This window comes from Nothoprocta perdicaria, unplaced genomic scaffold (assembly GCF_003342845.1).
Source record: "Nothoprocta perdicaria isolate Ctin4 unplaced genomic scaffold, notPer1 scaffold_70, whole genome shotgun sequence".
Taxonomy (NCBI): domain Eukaryota; kingdom Metazoa; phylum Chordata; class Aves; order Tinamiformes; family Tinamidae; genus Nothoprocta; species Nothoprocta perdicaria.
The window spans coordinates 1826290-1848270 of NW_020455977.1; the positions used below are offsets into that span (position 1 = coordinate 1826290).

A 21981-nucleotide genomic window follows, 5' to 3' on the forward strand; every position below is an offset into this window, starting at 1 on the left:
AAAAGAATGTTTATTTAGGTAATGCAAATGCCAGAAATGACATGCAGGGTGGTCCTTTAGCCATAGCAAACTCAAACAGACACTGACAGTTTCAAGAGTAAATGTTTTTGAAATGGCAGAAAGACTGTAAGTATCTTACTAAACTTGCAATATGTAGAGGACTCATTCTTAAAGATCATTCATGATGTTAAATTTGGAACAGATTTTTCATGTCCGGAATTAAACCTGTGGTTTTCATTTAAGGATGTTTTCACAAGAAAAAAAATCCTTTCAAAAATTAAATAGATGAGAAATAAAAATATTTTATGTCTCTTTTGGTCTTTAAACGCTATCTTTTTCTGAAGAAACCAGAAAACATTACATAATATTTTTTCAAATTGGAAATTTACTTCTGATAAAATGATGTTACAAGGCAGCTAATTAAAAACAAACAAACAAACAAATAAACCCTCAATTTGAACGAAAGTTACACAAAACACAATGTGGCACAATTCAAATTACATCTACAATGGAGATTTTCATTGCTTGTAACCACAAGAACTCCAGACTAGATCAACATCCTTCCATAGTATAAGCTCTGACTAAAACCTTTACTTTCCTTGGAGTTCAAATAAACACTAGAGTGGAACTAATTTGCCAGCGCATTCTTTTTAGAATAGCAGCAATTAATGCTACATTTTTTCAGGCAATAAAATCTCAATCTTAATGCAGCTGATAAAGTTGCAGTCACCTGGCTGTGATAAACTCAGACCTGAGCTTTGTTGACATTTGCAAAGCGGTATTTTCTTTTATACTTCACTGAAAAAGGAACAAATAGCAGGTCACAGAAGTTTGGAGGTGGCCCTGTGGCTCAACATGCTTCTCTCTTCCATTAAGATAACATCTGTTCTGGCCACCAGTCAGCAAATCAAATTTGATGAGAATTCATCCGAGTGCAAAGTAGAAATCCCCACTAATGGGCAGATTTATGTTCCTTCCCACCACCCTTTAAATATTTGAAATGAAAAGTAAACAAAAACAGTGATGATATCTTCAAACATTATGACAAACATATGGGAAATGCACCCCTGCATTCTCAATCTCAAATATTTTCACTTTATCAAAAACATACTTCTGCGTGTATTACATGTGCGTCCTATGGCTTATTCTAAAAAGCTCTTCAATTACACTTAGCACAGAAACACTATACAGTTTCTTTTTGTAAGGTTAAATCACCAATTCCATTACAAATCCAATTTCTCAGAAGAATTATCACCACCATAAAAGCTGTATCTGGATGAAGTTTGTGCCTTTTAGCTTCCAAGAAGACCATTGCAATGAGATAGCAAAATTTTAGTGGAGAAATTTGTCACACGGGGTTTTTGCTGTTATTTTGGATACATGGTCCCAGTTGCACTGAACTGAATGGGGTTTGTCCAAAAAWATGAGTGCAGTCTGCCCCTGCCCGAGTTTATGTATTATCACAATAGTATCCAAGCAGGAACATTTAACTGGCCGCTGTTTCTACATATTTAAAGGAAAAAAAATATTAAAGTAGATCTTTTTAAAAACRGCTATTATAGCTTATACACACTAGTGTTAATTTTTAAAATTTCCATCTACATACATGAAATACCAAAGACATAGGTGCTACATTTACAACAACAGTAACATGAGGAAACTACTGTACTAATTGATTTGCAAGTTGCATTGATAAATATCTCAATCCAGTAAATAYTCACAAGTAACTAAGGACATAAGTAAATGCAATACAGTGCTTACTTGGAAATTATTTTAAGAGGTGCTAGCATTTTAACTTCTATAGACAAAAACTGGCAATTCTAAGATACAAAATAATTAAACAAAAACAAACAAAAGATGCAAGGTTCATAGTCTATACTGACCTTTTTCCACAGTATAAGATATAATTTCAAACATTTTTAAAGTTTGAAACTTTGATTACCCATACTATAAATATATAAATGTAAAATATTTTGTTTTGCAACTTACAAAATACTACATTTCTGAATTTGATTGCCTCATTAGTTTTCAGAAAGTTATAGTTAAAATTGAAATTAATCTAAAAAATGTGCTGTGCTTAGTATACCATGAAAGCTGTTAAGATATTTAACATTATCTATGTTTAGCTAGAGATATGCAAATTAAAAAAAAGGCTTCTATTTAAATTCCTTACAATAAAAGGTCTCAGCGTATTATTTGAATGTGTATAAAAAAATGTGTGTATTTGAAGTTTGAAGCTGGTATATGCAGCAATRACTTGTAGGACAGTAACATATTCCTTCCATCCTACTTTTACCTTGCCTAAAACAAATTACTAAAAGTTGCGTTTTGTTGCTCATAATCTGAGTGGAAGATATATATCAAAAATCTTTATATATAAAATATATATACATACTGCAATAGAGCGGAAGTGAGTTTGTGTAACATCTGCCAGAAAAAATCAAAAAAGCCACACACAACTTGTAGTTCCTTCACCTGCTAATCAAATCCCAGATAATACCATCTTTTCATTTAATATTACAGATAATGCTTAGGAATGTATAAATATACCCTTACCTATACTCAAATAAAACGATTCCTTTACAGCAATTTTCACATGCCTTTTGTTGATTATTTTTGAGACTAACAAATACGTRTTTTTGTAAGTTTGTATGCAAATAAAAAAAAAAGTTGTACTCTGACAAGTACCGAAAAGTTTTCTTTCTTTTTTTACATTATGTAGCTGCCTCAAAAAATTTGGATCAAAGAGACAAGGAGGAGGATGGCATTATATCTGAGGCAGTGTTCTGGGCTCAGTTCCTGGCCCAGCTACAGACTTTTGTACAAAGATTTGGCATATCATTTACTTAGTTTCAAATTACAATTTGAAATTACAATATAAGAGCACATAGTTTTGCTATTCTTCCTGTGGTGGTTATGAGAATTAATTTATCTGGTTTGGTATATGATGCCTTCTAGCAGAATGAAGTAAGCATGCAGGTGCAAGCCAAGCATCCCAAGACTTGCTCATGAACTTCAGTTCTTGAGTATTTTGATTTCCCTTAATGAAGAGATCAAGCTTGGAGCACAAATTGCTTCATAATCTTGTGTGATTGTAACAAATAGYAAAAATAAATCTAATCTGCTATGTYCTTTTATATGATTTGTACTGCAGTTGAAATGTTACAGTCACATGATGAATGATGAAGTAATTCAAACAGATCTAACATAATGAAAAAGCTAACCAGGGATACTTATGAATAACTAAAAGATACTCTAGACTGACAGAACATTCAAGCTTTTAATATAAAGAACGTGTATGTTTATATACATACATATAAATCTTAAGCTTCAAATGTTTAGAAATGAAACCCAGCAATAGTTCATTTACACAAAGCTAGATTTAAACAAAAGTCTGCACACATGCATGTAAACTGGGTGGAGAGGCCGAGATTCCAGAGGGCTGTGATGCCATTCAGAGGGATCTAGACAAGTTGGAGAGTTGGGCAGAGAGGAACCTCATGAGGTTCAACAAGTGCACAGTCATGAACCTGGGCAGGAATAACCCCAAGCATCAGGACAGATCAGAGGAGAGCAAGTCCACAGAGAGCGACCTGGGAGTCCTGGTGGACAACAAGTTGACCATGAGTCAGCAGTGTGCCCTCGTGGCCAAGAAGGCCAATGGGATCCTGGCCTGCATCAGGAGGAGTGTTGCCAGCAGGTCAAGGGAGGGGATCCTGCCCCTCTACTCAGCTCTGGTGAGGCTGCACCTGGAGTACTGGGGGCAACTCTGGGTTCCCCAGTATAAGAGGGACGTGGAGCTTCTAGAGAGGGTCTAGTGTAGAGCAACCAAGATGATTAAGGGACTGGAGTACCTATCTTAAGAGGAAAGACTGGGGCTGTTTAGCCTAGAGAAGAGAAAGCTGAGAGATCTGAYCGATATGTTTAAGTACTTTAGGGGAGAACATAGGAAGGATGGGGTCAAACCCTTCTCAGTGGTGGCCGGTGGTAGGACAAGGAATAATGGGTACAAGTTGAAACACAGGAAGTTCCATCTCCAGGTAAGGAAGAACTTCTTTACTGTGAGGGTGACAGAGCAGTGGAACAGGCTGCCCAGGGAGGCTGTGGAGTCTCCTTTGCAGGTCTTCCAAATTCTGCCTGGACACCGCCCTGTGCCACATGGTCTAGGTGTCCCTGCTTGAGCAGGAGGGTTGGACTAGATGATGACTAGAGGTCCCTTCCAACCTTAACCATTCCGTGATTCTGTGTAAAATATCCTGCCCCTTATCCTGTATCATTTGGGTTTGGATTGGTTGCTGTTTTGTTGTTTGGGAAAAARGAGAAAGATAGAAGCAGAAAGGCTAGACATTTCTTCTCCTCTATTTTAATACTTAACTCTTCCAGAGGTACAAGGGTTCTTGTCTTTACTTATCTATTTTACTATTTATGGGTAAAAGGAAGATCAGTTTTTTAAAAGTCAGTTATATGCACTTGGCTCTACAGTGGCCAAAGCTTGAGATCAAATGCTTGCACACCCCAAAACTGAGGCACTCCAAGTACTAATCGCAATTCAATATCTTGGCCTAAATTATTGCTTCACTTAGACAATAAGTGCACTCAAGCTTGTTACCTTTATAGTCAATTGGAACTTTGCCATTAATTTTAATAGGATCAGGATCAGGTCCTTGACTTTTTCTACATCAAAGAAAAATCTTTCACAGTCATTTTGTTATAAATAATTAAAGCTGATTAGTAATAATAAGGTACCTTAACTGAAAAGGTAAACAGTGGAGACATTTATTATCAAAGTAAGAAAGGAAAATTAAAATAACCTGCAACACTTTTGTATGTGCAATTCATCAGGAAATGTTGTAAAAGAACAAAAACAAATGTTGGCTCATTCCAGAGGTTCTTTGTCATCATTAATGTATTCAGGTTTTCACAGCTGAATTGCTCTACTTTGAAAAGATTTTCATGAAAGGAAACTCAAATTCAATGTTTAAACAAAGCTGTCAGGTTACCAAGATTCAAATTTGTTTATATGTCCAGAAAATGTTTTCTCCTTTTTTATAAAACCCTCTAGGTTAGGAGTGTATTATTCCTCTGCTCTCAGTTTGTAAGCAATGTAAAATAACCTTTTGTTAAGCAGCACATATTTATTTATTTGCTACTATGAGGCTGGAACCAGCAGTTAGAAATATCTGTTCCAAAGTGGAGGTGAAACTACCTGGTACAGATATTTTACTTCATTACTAGTTCTGTTCCTCAAATTGATACAAATGGCCTCCTTCTGTTTCTGTCTGTCTGCTTGCCTGATCAGTGGAGCTAATTGTGGGAGCTGGGGACATCTCCTATATCGAGACAGAAGATATGCAGTTTGTAACCTGCTTAATTTGCCTTATGTCCTGGATAGCCCTCAGTATGTTGTTCATTAAAGTATCAGCTGTTTTGTTTGTAGCAGTGGCAACCTAAGCATAGGCCTATTTTTCTTTGTTAAAAGGCCAGATTGTCAATAAATAATACACATCTTACGAGATAATTTCTTACCACTTGGAGTAAGTATGACAGTCCTGTCTTTCTCTTCCCTCTACACCTCCTCCTACCTTTGCACTTACGCAGGAGACAGGGACAGAGACATCTAAGGCAGCTAAAGAATAAAGTTAAACAACAAGGTAATAAGTTAAACAGAAGCCTAAAAGACAAGCCTTGCACTATTACTTACCACTTAAGTTAAAAGTAAGCTGAACTCTTCAGTCTTAGGTTTCTAAAACAGGGAATTACAGATCTTGATAAAGGTCCACATATATTTAGCAAACAATTTCTAATAGAATCAAAATGGTGGGAGTTAACTGCTACTCTCAAAATGTCCTACCAGTCACTGAATCTCAGATACTGGAATCTCTAAATAGCTATATGCAACTAACTACATGCAATTTGCAGGCAGCTTTTGTAAATTACAGTCTGCGGTATATAAGGATACAAGTGGACTCAAACAGTCTCAGTTAGAATTCTGTTATTTTATTATTGGTACACAAGCAAAATGACACTTCTTTTTCAAAGAGAACTTGCCTTTTCCATATGTAGGATATATTTGATATATTCTGATTATTGCTTTATTTTGCATGGAAACACTTAATATGTACTAATCCTGTTATATTTTGTTATCAAGTGGCAGTAGAATATAGAATATTCAGACAGTGATTTCATTCTCTTCTATAGCTTCTATACGACTGTTAATGAGATAGTCTTAACACACTTTTAATTACTTTTACATAGGTCATCATTTTTTTTCTGTTTCAAATTTCTTTTTTGACAGGTTACATATTTAAAATTGAAATTTTTGCTTGGAATTTTAAGTGCCTCTAAGCACATAAAATTTGGTTAAAAAAAAAAATCTTTTTTTTCCTTCATCCTGCCTCATCTGCTTTTATACCACTTCAGTATAAAACAAATTATATAATACAAAGTATAATATAAAGTGTAATACAAAACATGAGAGCCAAGTAGCTGAGCCTTAGCCTTGATTAGGGAAATGTTAGGAAAAAAACCCAGCAACAGACACATTGAAATCAGCAGATCCTGAAGCAGGATCACAAGGAGTTATGCAAAGAGTGATGGAGCTGATAGCAATTCATGCCAGTATTTGGAATACCCTCCAAATTATTAGTGTGCAGGCAGAGTTGTACCTGGAAAGCACAGGTATCTCCCAAATGACACATACTAATGCAGGTGGGCACCATCATCAGTAGTGAGGAGGGCTTATTTTCACACACAGATTCAGAATAAAAATTTAMAGTTAGTGATTTAGAGCTCTCCTTCCTTGGTCAACTGATATTGCTGACAAAAAGTTTTTCTCTCATACCTACCTTGGCATCCAGGGAATGCCATATACCCTGCATGATGCTTGCGCCAGTCACACATGCCACATTAAAGCCTCCAAATGGGAATCAATGTAATGTGCACTTCATTTAAGGCCACCACAMAAACTGGAACTATCAACCCCAGGTTGGAAAAATAAATAAATAAAACCRAACCTCTGAAATCTGGAAATCCACAAGACTCTTCCTCACATACAGTGCCCCACCTGAAGTAATTTAAAGTTCTCCTGCAGTTCCAAAATATGAATTTGCAGCAAGTTAAAGTRCCTGCAACTCGTGACTTCCCCTCAGGGGGCAGGAGGCCTGTTGTGGTGGCTCAGGCTGTAGCTGAGCTGAGCAGCCATGAGCCAGGTCCAGCTGAGGAGCCACAGAGCTGCATCACACTGGGCTAATGCACCCTCTTCAGCCTCTTGCTGAGGAAAATGTCTAGTTCCAGCTCTTTTCAGCTGATTTTCTACTAAAAACACATACTTTTCAATATGCACGGTTCCTCAGTCACCCAATCACTCAGTAACAACACTGCTAATACAGAAACCAGAGGAGTCCRGAGAAAGGAGCTAGTGACAGGCTGAGTTAGCTCCCAGCAAACAGTGTTGCTCCTACAGCCTTTGTCACTACCATTCTGCTGCTGTTCAATTAAAAGCAAACTAAGCAGTAGTTATTATTAATAAATGAATATTAAAATGCTTGTTATGTTAGCGTATGGCATTTGAAGATGTAAAAACTATTCGTGTTTTTATTCATCCAATACGATGTGCAGCTGACTGAGCACAGCTCTGTTCTGTTCAGGCTACCTCCACCCGATCCAGCCGTGCCTTTCATGGAAGGACCAGACGGAGGAAAAGCACCGCCRTTCTGCAGGGAGCACTGCTAGGAACAACCGACCTCCTCGAGTGCAATGAAACTCTCCTTGTGAAGGGTAAAAAGTTTACAGCGAAGGAGATGGGACTACAGAAAAATATTTTTATATGAAATAAGGCTTCAAGAATTCAGACCCGTTTGCTTCCTATTTAATCTTAAAGGCTTTATTTGTTCCTTTTACCTAGGAACACACAGGCAAAATGGTCTAGATGTCTATAGTTGGTTCCTCTGCCTGGCAATCTCTCCAAACAGACAGGGCTAATGGCAAATGCTATATGGGGCAATCTGCATTAGCACCATCTCCCTGACTGGTAGAGTTTGTGAGGGGGAAAAAAGTCCCTGTCGCACAGAATAGCTTCCTGGATGATTAGGAGACAATTATGTTATAATTTTCTGACAGCAGAAATGCACTTGACCCCTGAATGAAGGTAAAAGGGTGTAGCCAAGAGCAAAATACTCCTGTGGGAATTACACCTAGTATTTGGGGAACTTACTTGAGAGCATGTACTCGGCTAGGTGCAGAGAAGAAAAGCTCTTATTTTACTATTTTGCTTCCTGCTTCTTCCTACATATTTTCTGTGTAACTATGATGTCAATCGAGTACTTCAAATGACACATAAGGCATAACTCTTTACAAAAGTACTTTGTACTGCTCAGGGTTCATGAGGTTAATATGAGAATATTCTCCAAACAGGTGCAACGAAAGTATGAAAAATAAGGAAATAGATAACATGAAAATACGACTGTCCTCTTACCACCTCACATATATTTTCATGGCAGCCTTGACAATCAGGAGGGACACAGTGGTAAGATGAGGTGGGCAGATGATTTCAACTGTATTCATTTCTGTCATGCTCTGCATAAGTTATCTTTGTCCTTCCAGCTGTGTCACCCTTCTCTTTTCTGAAAGCTATAGCCTTAAAACAAGAAACAAATTCTCCCGAACTCCAGAACACCCACAACTCATTAAAGGTTTCCCCTTTTCTTCTATTAAGAACAAAGAACACATTACATTTTTCTATGCGAAGTATGCTATTAAATAATAGCTTGTACACTAATTAAAGCAAATGTAATTGTGAGAACACACTGACATTGTTAAAGTAAATTACCCAATTCGCTAATAGTTTCATTTCAAGTGACCTTAATTGTATTAATTGTGATATTGAGCAAATTAAATTGAAGAGTATTAAATGCATTGTTCCAGTCTGTCCTTAGAGGATCAACTTCCTMATTACATCGGTGGAACAGGAATATTGCCTACTGTGTTCTTCAAAACTTGCGTCACGGTGTGCTAAATGCTGTAACTGTGGAGTGAAAATTTACTGTCACTCTAAAAGGGTTACACTGTTCCAATGTAGCAGAAACCTCAAGACTGGAAATGAACAATGTAGTCAGGTACAGCACAAAGTGACAAAGTAGAAGAGCAAAGTTTCTGAAATATTTGTAGAGAGTCCACTGGAGATCAAAAGGGTAAAATCAATTTCCCCGATAAAGACCCCTCTCTGAGAGGAAAAACATTGTTGGAATAAAATGAATAGGGTCATGAGGACTTACAGAACAGAGAAAGTAGCAAGAAAACTCTATATTATTACAATCACAAGAAATAATAACAAAGTATGCATATATAAAGGCATGCAAATTAAAATAGAGGTAGATTAGAAAGTTCTAAATCTAAAATAACATTTAATTAAAAGAATGAAATCTTTCTTCTCAGACTACTTTTCCCAAAACTCAAGAATATTTTGAATTTTCTGCTTACCGTTCACAGACTCACAGAATGGCTAAGGTTGGAAGGGACCTCTAAAGATCATCTAGTCATCAAGTTTTAGTATAAGTTACACACATCAAAAATACAATACTTCATGTAGGTTCACAAATCTATGCCTATGATTAAAGATTTATTTTCATAGTTATCAGCAATGTGCTTTATTTTCTTACCTCACCTCAGTGAACATTTCTATCATTTACTTGCTAAGAAAATATCTCGAATATTTAGCACAGCCTCAAAGAATAATTCAGAGGTCCTGATACTCTTCAATATTGTAAAAAAATATTTCTGACTTATGGACTGCATCTCTTGCAAATTTCTACAATATGTGTCACAGATGTCTTGAAGCAGTACAAGGTGCTTCTTCTATGGTAATGGCTACAAATTTTCACTAAGTAGAGCCTATATCAAGCCTGACACTTGAGAGCGAGTTGAAAAATGTTCAGTCTTGAAAATATTTTAGAGAGGATATGAAATTTAGGAACATCTATTCCACAATGTTTTTTGGCCTAACTGTCCCAACAATCAAAATACCTTCACTAAAATATTTACACATTTATTTCCATGCAGCTTTCAGCCACTGGATCTCATTAAGCCTTCACTAAATTCAAGTGGCTTCTATTCTCTGAGATCTTTTCCATATTTAGGAAATATATCTGTCTTTCCCTGGCCAACCATAACCACATCCTCTGATATTTTTAAGAGAAACTCAGTATTTCTCTTTAATGGGGCAGGGATTCATGCAATTTCATTTTATTTCACAAAGGCATGGGGTGTGCATATACTGGTAGAAAACTAGATAGGTATATGAAAGCAGGGCTATATATCTATATCAGTATGAGTGAAGACAGTTCTTTACCTTTTCTATGGTTTGTTTCCATAGCCAGACACCCCATTTGGGAAACAGTGCTGGCTTCCTCATTCTGAATTTCTAACACAGGCAGCATGGGCAGGAAAATTGTCTACTTYGGTGTCCAAAAACCCAACTCGATCTAAAGCGTATCATTTATCTAAAATGACATACCAAAACTTCAAAGACTTATTTGGGATTTATAAAGTTCCCAATTAAAATGCTGTGAGAGTTGCACAGTAAAAAAGCTCCGAAGATGAAATGGATGCTTTATATAAAATATTTACATAGATAGAACATAAAAAATGTACCATAGTTGGTAACCTTTATGACTTGGGGAACCATGTATTTACATATCTTTATCTTCGCATGTGCGTATGTGTGTGTTGTGTATATATTTTTAACAGTTGACAGCTGTTTTAGAGCATACAGAGATGCCAAGCTGAATGAGGGTCTTGATTACTTCAAGATTAGCTATCTAAAGTTTCTATTCATTTTAAGTGTTGTTAGTGCGAAGAGTCATTAGTCACTTCCTTGTCTCATAGAACATCAGCATACATTTACATTGTTAATGAACATTTGGGGTAAATGAATTAATGGCACTTTTAAACATCAATTCAATACTAATAACTTTGTATGTCATAGAAATGTTAAGGTTGGGATAAAAAATGAGAAACCTTTTCAGTCAAGGTAACTAATTGCTTCTGCACACAACAAAGGCTAAAATTAATTTACAGTGTTTTTGTAACAGGGTAAAAATCTTGATTTGCCTTGAAACAGAGAAGACAGAATTATCAATATTTCTTTTTTAAAGAAAAATAAAAGGAAGAAAACACTTGTCTATTTTCTTGATTGGCRTAGAATAGAAGCCATGTTTCTTCTGGAAAACGGTTATTCTTTTTTAATAACCTAAAATARTATTCCTAAATTTTCAAAAATAGGTACAAAAATGCATTTAGTTTATCAAACTAAAATGGCTCAATATCGTTAAAATGTCAAGCGTAATAGAGGAGGAATACTGACCTGGAAAAAGCTATTGTGTTTAATTTTCAGGTTTAAAAATGCCGTCCCCAAGATGTTCATTTTCATTTTCTAATACTGAAAAAGCTTTATAAAGCCGSGAAGTAAAATTGAAAGAAAAAAATTAACTCAAAGGGGCGATGAAGCTGTACCGATGTGTTTTAAAGCAAAATATCAGCTTCTTACAAACTGAAGTAATAAACCTGACTAAGCAAAACCCAACATAGCTCTTTTAATAAGCACTAGTAGACAGAAGATTTATAGACAGATACACCCACACGGAGTGGCTGATCTGGGTGAGGGACTTAGGAAATGTGACAAAGTTGTTTCAACTCTGTAATTTAAAATAAATTTTTTATTTTACCCTCCTGGTACATGTGTTCAATGACTGGAAAATTACAGGTAGTTAAGGTGCCACTGTCTATAACTGTGTACTTGAGGAATGTTTTCATGACAAGGATGAGGTTTCAAGCTTCTTGTTAAGCTTATCACTTTCTTCTAACTAACAACATTGTCACTACTAGCAAAGAAGTAGAAAAGACAAGGAACAGAGGTAAGTATTGCATTATGCAAGGAGCTTGTCCTCACTGTTCATTAGAGTCTTCTGAATATTGTATTTCATTAATTTACTTGGATTACAAGATAATTTTTACCTTTCGAGCCTGTTAATCCTATCTCATCTTCCACTATTTTTAAAATCAAGAACTTAGATACCATTTGAAAGAATAAAAAAAAAAAAGAGGAAAAGTAACCTTTTTATTTGCATACTCAGATCCAAAGTAACACACTGAACTTCATCATAGAAGACCAAAAGCAAAACAGAAAATACTTCTAAAACCAAAGCAGTATAAAAGAGTCCATCTTCAAGAAAGCAACGCAAAGCCATGATGTATTTAAATATTCTTGTTTTTAAGGCAGTCTTTGGTTTTCAATTAAAGAAGAATGGCAGGACATTAAACATTTGGTTAACATTGCTTTCTGTAATTGAAATGTGGCTTTTCATGGCTTTCATTAGTGGCAGACTGCACTACATGCTCTGTGAATGTTCTTCAAGTTGCTCTGCTCAACTTCATTGAGAGAATTAAGTAAATAATGACAGGTACAGTTATCAAGGCTTCTAAGTACGAAGTACCAAAATACAAAACTCACCTTGCCCCGACTTGTTCAAGTAACTCTGCAAAGGATCAACGCCCATTTCTTGTTCCTCTGTTTGCAAGGGGTGACTGGTTTCGGACACTGAATGATACATATTGGCACTTTTAAGTTCCGCTGAAGAGGATCTGTCTGTGCAGAAAAAGAAACAACAAACAAAAAAAACCCACTTGAGTGTTTCTTTAGCTGCTTTTCATTCACATGAGTCAAGAGGTTAAAATGCTTAAAACTTTTTACTGTTTTTCAGGCACAGCATCACATTAGATGTCTAATAGCGGTATAGTGGTGTTTCTATTCAAATGTTTCAACACTGACGGGAGACGATGAAGATGATGGAGCAAAGCTGAGCTGAGACTTGCCATCATCACCGTTCCAGACGGCAGCCCTTTCACACTAGGACARCTTCCATCAAACACTTGTTTTTCAGGAACCACAAACTAGGAATAAGACTACAGGCAGAGGGATGCAAACACAAATGAGAAGGAAAGAATGAGACAATATTGACTGACATGATGAATGATTTAGCKTTAAACAAGAGCTACATTAACTTTCTAGAGCGGGAAAGTTAAGGAAGTATTTGAAGAAAAAGAATCAGCCAGCTGGTGACCAAGATTTTCCAAAAAGGAAGGGCAAAGTGGAAGAAAGCAGATGAAATCCCAGCAGTTGGGTGATATGGGATTATCACCACAGGCATTCAAAGCAGGATCTCATGAGTGAACAAGAACTCTGTTTAAAGCGTATGTGAGGAATCTTGAAGGATGGAATTTGCTGCAATAAGTGCATGCCAGCAGATGGGTGAAAAGCAGAGAGTGTTACTCATAGCAGTATGAAAGAAAAATGACCTTTTCAGTTCATTAATATTGTACAAGGCTGTATTTGTCAAGACTGCATTTTRGCCATAACGTAGTTTATTAACAGCTTGAAAGAGATGTGGGTAACTTGCAACATAAAAGAACTATGCCGACAAAATGGGCTTGGTGTGACCAGTGACAGTTTTATGTATCATTTATTACAAGTGCATAGTTTAAAAGTATTAACTTTCTACRTCCAGGAAAAATCTATTTAAAAATAAAAACATCAAGACACACAGAGGTAGACACCAACACTTAAAGGACTGATATTTTATCAGCTTARAAAGCACTCAAAATAATCATTCTTTGCTCTTATTCTTAAAGGGCATGGCACTGACCATAGGCTTTTTACTGTCAGTTGCCTGTCAATAAATTAAAGGGAATCCAGACTCTTGAGACTTCTTGAGTTTTACTTCTCTGCTTCACTGTTCTATTAAATTATGAGAAATATATAAGATATAAAAGATGGGCTAGTTGGGCCCATTAGGAATGCCTTTCAAACCAATACACCCAAATGATTTTGAGGAGGAGGGATTCTCAGCTGTATTCCCTGAAGATGTGGCCCTTTACTTGTGCTCCACCAGCAGTTGTGAGGTGCTGAAGTGGTCTCACCTCTCCCTCTCGCTGCATTTTTGCTAGAATCGAGTGTCTGAGGCCCTTGGGACCAGGCAGGACTGCCTGCTCTGGATGTGCAGGCACTTCCTCTATATGTGGAATTATTATAATCATGTAACCATGGCCCCTGGATGAAACATACACAAGTAAAACACAGAATGGCCTTGAATAACTCTCTGTGCTAACTCAAAGCAGATGCATTATGAATGCAAGTGCACTTCATATGTTGCCTATGTCATTTATCAACCCTAATCATGCAAAATGCATGAATGGAAACTTGAAGAAAAAACATTTATAGAGTTGCTAGCCACTTAAATAACATTTCAGTTTTTTCCTACACACTCTTATGGCTACATAACATAAAGACTTCTTTATGGCTACCTGATATTTTAACAAAATGAATGAAAACCTTAACTGAACAATAAATTTACTGAAAGAAATGTAGAGTGAGATGTTTATAGCTACTTCCTGCTGGAATTTTATGCTGCCGCTTTGGTTCTCTGCTGTATCCCTTTACAACTGACCTTTGGATTTCATCTTCACAAAACTTAAAAGCTTCCTTGGAATTGTGCAGTCAGAGTTTCAACTTTTTACTATTATGGACCTTCAGTCATTGCTGTATGATTTRAACAAGCAAAACCTTGAGTGCCGTTCACACTTGGATTCAGGTTCAAAATCACAGCTTTCAACCTCTGCAGTTTTGGCAGCCAACATGTAGTTAACACATGGTATGTTTCAGACTCCTATGTTAATTATGCATCAATAGCAGGCTGTGAAAATAGTTTGTTCTTTTATATGGATATATTCCATATCCATCTCTTTTTATAAATAAATAAATAAATAAATAAATAAATAAATAAATAAATAAATAAAAGTTTCCAAATGCCATCCCTTTACAACATCTAAGAGGTATCATTTACTTCGGTCACTGTTAAGAGTAGTCTTAGACAGCTGAAAAGACTTACTTTTGATACTCACACAGTTCATTTACTTGTTGACTTTGTCTACTAATATATTTGATTAGTGTTATTTTAAAAGGTAATTATTAGTTTTATCACCCCCTAGACCAGGCAATTTTCTTCATAATCTTATACTTAAGCTCTTGTCAGCTTTTCTAACAAACAGCAATGACAACTATTAAACAACTCTGATGGGTTTTGGGATCTTACTCCGAGAAAGATTAATTCTTTGCAAGTTTCTAGTTGATTTGCAATGGCCTATAACATAYTGTTCTTATTAAAAAAGATGTTATTTAACCACATTTTCCAAGACAAACAATAGAAGGGGTATAAAAGCCTTCTGAAAATTCAATTCAACTAACTAAAAATTCAACTAGCTCAGTGCAGGCCATCTAGTTAAATTCTAATATCTCAGGCAAGCTAAAATGGCTTTTTTTTCTATTTGGAGTTTTCTTCTTGTCCTCTCATAAAAGAAGGGGACATAAAACTGAAGACCAGGCACCCCTCCTAGCATGGGGACAGCTCAACTGTTCTTTACTACATATTAAAAAAAAAAGACATAATTCTGCATATGAAACATTTATGCAWTTTAGAGGAATGAAAGGAGACACTCTTCCACCCTCAAGGCTGAGGCAAATACAGGCCTGTACGCGTCTTGCCCGGCTACTCTCCTTGAGCACCAGAGCAGCAGGAGTAGATCTTGTCCATCCCCTCCATCTGCTCGAGGACTCCCTGACACACAGGCCTCATGCTGGCTGAGAAGCTCTGCAACATCTCCCCCAGGTCAGCAACAGCAGAGGCAGCTGTTTCCATACGTCACCAAAATCACCTAAAGAAATACTCCTGGCCTGAAAGSATCAGACTCCTGGTTCCTCCTCTGCCACTTCCCAGAACATGGAGTGTTTTTACCCTTGGCAACAACTGCCCCTAGAGAAGCACACAGGGTTGAGCAGCAAGCCCAGGCCACCCATGCACAACTGGTAGGTAACACATCTGCAGGGGCCACCAGAACGACGACGTGTCCTGTTAAATTGTTTCCCTACCTGTGACCTTTTAGTCCAGGTTGCCAGAAAAGCCCATCAAATACCAATCACCAGCTTGTAGACTCAAATACAGAACTCTACTGGATATTAAAGGAACCATGTGGAAACACTGGTTTCTAAGAGGTACTTTTCTTCCCTTGAATTCCTCCATATTGCCTGTGATAAGAGATAAATCATCTACCTCTCCTTCGATGAGGAAAAACCCATGTAACTAACATCCTCTTTCTGCTCAGCAGGGACCTCTTTCTTCAATGGCCTCATTAACATGCCTATTTAAATGCAGAAAGCATTTTTTTGTTCTCATGGTGAATTTAGCTTTGAAGTTTGATGCTTCTGTTTTAGACCTGAAGAGGTTTGTGCATGCTTGAGGCTCTGGTCATCTTTTGCCTTCCATATCCAGTGGTCAAATATRTGGTATTCTTCTTGTCCTGTGAGAGTCTTCCTTACACTGCCATACCTTCAGCATATTACCATTCTTACTACCTTTAAATTTGCAGTGCAATAAATAAATAAATTTTTAAAAATAAAATTAAAATGAAACCCAGTCATTTACCAGACTCTCTGTGACAACAGTCTCAATGTAGCCATACTTCATTTTTATTTATTATGTGCAATTGTATCATACTAGCCAGAAACACAAGACAAAATTAAAGTCAAAGTTGTGTATCTCCTATCATTAAATAAAGTGCCAATTAAGTACCAGCAAAGACTGTAGTTGGGCAAAATATTGCAAAATTCTATATTACACAAACATAAGATGATGTTATAATAACAAAAGTGTATGAAAAAGTAAAGTCTCATGTGATAGCAACTGTTTCTAATAAACGTTTAATCAGAAGCTGAAAAGTTCAAAAAAATAAACTTGACACTATACAAACTTCATTCTAGAAGCAGCAAGACTGCTCACTACCACAAATAGAACAATTTGAAGGACTACTTTAACCTGAAAAAAGCTTGATAAATTTAAAGTCAGTATTTCATAAAAAAACCCCAGCACAGTCTGAACATGAATGTTGTACTATATTTCGAGTCATCAGACACTCATTTACTAAACTTCATTTCAGAAGGTATTGAAAGTGAATAAACAATATTTCAAGCAAGCTACCAACTAATTTCAGTTTTAGAAAGTTTTAAAAACATAACATACAAAACATTTCTYTTAATCAACAGTGTTAAAATAGACCTTTTAAAATAATTTATTCAAAATATGAGCATAAAGGATAAAAAAATCCATGTTCAAAAGATGAAGTGTATTTATATTGTTTTATATATTTGGTAATACTACCAAATCTAATCAGTATCACAAAGGATACTGAGTGTAAGTGAATAGTTAGAATGAGGCAATTCTGCCCTTTTCCAATGGCCATCAAGGCAGAAGGGTTCTCTCCTCTTCCCCGTCCCCAGGAGTGAAACGAAATGAGAAGAACCACACACACTAAGACCAGAATAGAAGAACTTCACAAATTCCAACACACACTTATCTAGACCAATTTCTTGCACAAATTGATACCATTCTTATGGCAAACAAATCTGTGCAAAGCTATATTGCCAAGAATCTAGGATTATTTGAACTCTAGAGTATGTTCTTAAATACTCGCCCTACTCATCCTCTCTGACCTCCTTTTACGCCCCGAACAAGTAAAAAAGCAAAGTACTGTTGGATTTATGCTTAAAGAAATGGGGAAAAAAAAATAAAAAAGAACCCTCTTTCTTCATGGAAAAAAAAACAGTATTCCTAAGATAATCAGGATATATCAGTCTAGCAAAGCTGCTGGAATTCAACATTTCTGAAAACTCTGGAAGTGTACAAAAGTACACTTAAATAATACTTTCCATTCATTTTATTTTGACAGTATCATCCACCTTCTCCAAATTATCTTTGGGCCTTCATTTCATGTCATATAGCAAAGTTTGCCATTTTAATTACTTAAATTGATGACAAGTAGAGGAAATACCTGTTTAGCTAAGTGATAAATTGGCTGCCCTGTGAAGTCAAATTGATTAAAATGACCTGACTAAAAACAAGTGTCTGATGTAGTAATGGTCTTGTGCATGTTTTGTTAAGTTTGACAGCATCGTGTTACGAGGGTTCACAATTCTGCCCCTCATTTGCAGTTTATGAAGAAATCAAGCATGTTAGCACAGAGAAGTGAGGATTCTCCTGAATGCAAAAGCATTCTAAAGCAGATCCTTACTGAGTATTAGAAGAGTATGGTATTGTATTAAAAAAAAGAAAAAAAAAAGAATAAAAAAGGAGGTACAGACTTGCAGAGCATATAGAAACAATTCCACACTCAGGTTTATTTTCTGGCCAAATCTCCTATAGGGGCTTTAGAAAATTCCTCCTAAATTAGAAAAAGAAAAAGTCACCGTTCTGAATGAGGTGCTGGGGAKGAGAGAGTGCTGAGCATGAACTTCTATAAATCACTATCATTTGATATGTTTCAAGTTACTTCATTAGTAAGACAGTCAATAATAGGTATTTTTGAAAATCCTCTTCCAATCTTATTCCATAGCCAAGAATATAAAAATGAAGTGATTTGTATGCAGGCAAAAGGGACCAACTCTCTCATACCACAAAGCTTTTTTGCTCCCCTTCCCTTGAACCCATCTCTTGCAGACTATCCCACCTATTACTGTCACCACCTCCGTTTACGCCAGCTCAAGGGCATCATGTGCAGAAGGGACTGAACCTCACTAGGCTCAACCCAGCACGGACACTACTGAGCCATCTCCACAGACCATTATTGCTACCAGCCATTGAAGAAATACGTTTTAGGAAGGACACATACCAGCCCTGAAGAAAAGTGCACAATGTGACAAACTTTGGATAGCATAAAACAAGCCTGTTTTCTTTTATAAAATTTATCAGATTATGTATCATTAAATTGGAATGATGCAAACAAAACTATGGGCAGCCATGGTAAAGCACATTAGCATTACCATCAGCTGGGGTCCAGAACAAAACAAACAAGAACATGCCACTGATGGACAGGTTAACAGCCAGTGAGCCTGATGATCATGCAACACAATTAATTTTGTCCCATTTAATAACATTTCGTGCATTTTAACTTCTGTCTGTCTAATCTTTAATACAAAAACTGAGTTACATTGGACTTTAAATAAGTTAATTAAGTATTAAAATCAATCATGTGAAAGTCTTAATATTTAATATTGTTAGATTGTATATCAAAGTGGTTTTATTATTTATTTACTCCAAACCTTTCCAGAATACTTCATGCGGCAACAGGGGGTCTGTATCTCACAAGATAAATGCATTTACAATGCCAAATAAATTATATATAAAAGCATTTGTCTTAATACATGTCATTCAATATTAAATATCACCCATTGGTACCACCCTGAAACCCTAATCCATTTCTACCAACTGCACATTTGTATTATTCAAATGTTGTCTATTAAATAGTTGTCTCAAGAGCCACAGTAAAGGAATACGTACCTAAGAACAATTATCATAGGAGCTTTAAAGCATTGTCTACAGATTTAACCCTCCAACTTTCATGTCTTACCAGTACTTAAGCATGCAAAGTATAAATTCACTGCTGAATTAAAATGTCAGGGACAAGAGACAGTATAAATAGCCTGGGATCATGACAACATATTCCCTTGGTAATTCACATGATAGTTAAAAACTTTTTAATGCTATATCCAGTCTGCTCCTCCCCCAAAAAACAATTAAAAAAGAAAAAAACACCCAAAGAAACAGAAAGGACCTCTCAAAACCTATAAGAAAATACTGTTAATGTTATCCTGTTAATGTGGAAGATATAAAATCTTGAGGATATTTGTTGCAACCAGCAAACAACTTCATGTAGCTGATAGCTTATGGTTTCTTGAGGTTACATGATTCTRTAAAATGCTCTAGTTAACTAAAGAAAAACTAGAAAAGGAGCAAATAGAGCAGAGAGAACAAAAATCATTAAGTAATATTGATTACTATACTCAACAATCATAGTCCCTACGAACCTCGTCTAGAATTTCTATGCTCTACCACCRTTAATAAATATTGGCATTTGACATTTTCTGTGAAACATGTTTTCTCTCTTCTGCATTGAAAGAGGTGACACCGTAAGTCAACCATCTTAAATTTCCATTACTAGAACTATGTTCAACATGTTTAGTACTATATATCTGCAGCAAAACCACTTAAAAATGAACAAAAAGAAGCCAAAAATCCCCAGTTTACATTCTGAAGTCAGAACTGACTAAAATTAAAGTCAATATGAAAATGTATACATTTTTAAAGCACGTTTAGGTGACCTCCACAATGAGGCTGTTACGAGCACACAACTTTGGTCTAGTATTTCAAATAAGAAACACCAGCAAAACCCACAAAGGGTCAGTACATGTAAAAGGATGTATCATTAAGGATAAACCTGGAGCTCTGAAGTCAATGGATTAACAAAGGTCATATCTAAATACTCTCCCATGTAGCATGTAGCTTTAGCAGCAGATGTGAAGCARTTATTTTACTATGGCAAAATCCTTGGACAGTAAAGAGGAGTCAACCTTCTACCACAGTAGCAGGCTATTTTCTAGAAGAGGTAATAGAAGGAACTAGCATGAGGAACTGATAGTCCTCACACCTGATCAAAATTACAACTTCATTGATATAAAAGATATGATGAATTAAATCACATGATTGTAATGGTCATAAAGAAAAGTATCGTTTGCTCAAAATGAATACACCAGATCAGAAAGGTACCCCGTAAATAGAAGTTATCTGCACTTTGAAATCTGGAAAGCAGAAGGAGGTTGAAACTCAGAATTGAGAGAAAAGATCACAATATGTGTGAGGTTCAGCAGCCACTGAACATCTTCAAGCCAGTTGAAATGACACTGAAATAGCAACAGCAAAAAGCCTGGAAGAATCATCCTAAGCTCAGAAGTGGGTGGTAAGAGGGCTTGTAAGACTCCTGATGTGTTAGGAAAAGAAGCTAGCTGGGCAAAGTATCTCCAGGAAGTTCTTGGGATGTCCTGGCGAAAGGGTTTTTGTCTTCTCTTTGATTTGTTTGTACTTTGTTTTAAAGAAAGAAGTAGGAAAAGCAAATAGATGGGTAACTGGATTGGATTCTAAGCCACAGATAGAAATAAACTGGAAAAAAAAAGTGAAAAGCAGTTCAAATGAGAGTAATCTTAGCATGATACAGACTATGAACCTTACGAAACAAAGGAGGAAAAAAAGATAACAAAAACTGTGATTTCAACACAGAAAACTTCAACAAACTCATAGAAATTTTATATAGGAAAAAAAAAAAAAAAAGGAGGAATTCGGATACACTGGCCAGCTCTTTAGAGAAGTATATTAAATGGAGGCTATGCCATGCAATGCAGGATAGAAAGACGGCTAGAAAATGACATGCAATTAGCTAAATCACAAACTCTTTGGTGACCCAAAGTTTAAGGAGGAGGAACTCTGAAAGCGAAAACTAGGTCAAATCACCCAGGTTGAATAGATATGAGCACAAAGCTATAGAGTAAAACTAGTAAAGCCAGAAAGGCAAAGCACAATACGATGCAATTAAGAAGGAACATAAGGAACAAGAAGAGACTGTTTTTTATTCTTGATAAATATACACATATGCACACACTGGTAGGAAGAAGAAAATGATGAAAAGATTTGATCTGCTATTTAGAGGAGAGGGAGAGTTATCAAAGATGACAAGACAGCTGAAGTGTTTTCTTCTTTCCTCTTAAGGGTCTCCGTTACAAATCAGATGGGTAACACATGCAGCGCTAGCTACGCAAAACTTGGGCTGGCGCAGATACAGAGTTAGGTAAATTGGTCGTTTTCAAATCATCAAACAAAATTCAGCTTATGGTAATTTTATACAGTACTTCTGGCTTGGTTTTTGCTAGCAAGGTCTGAGCTGGAGTAGTGTATCCATTTTAGACATAGCACAGGCAGGCTGATAATCAGCTGCTCCAGACTAGAGTAGAGCAACAAAACTGAGATGGAGTGCAGAAAATATAACCTATGTCAA

General features: G+C 36.2%; 1 protein-coding gene across 3 annotated transcripts in view; it reads right to left on the reverse strand.

Annotated features, from left to right (window-relative positions):
* The window catches only part of TBC1D5 (TBC1 domain family member 5), a 280235-nt gene that overhangs the window by 168072 nt on the left and 90182 nt on the right, over positions 1–21981 (reverse strand). For 2 of the 3 annotated variants that reach the window (XM_026050797.1, XM_026050798.1), the window contains one exon: positions 12506–12640. In XM_026050797.1, coding sequence (XP_025906582.1) covers positions 12506–12640 — 135 coding nt within the window. The remainder of the gene's footprint in view (positions 1–12505; positions 12641–21981) is intronic. The other variant, XM_026050799.1, reaches the window with a different exon arrangement.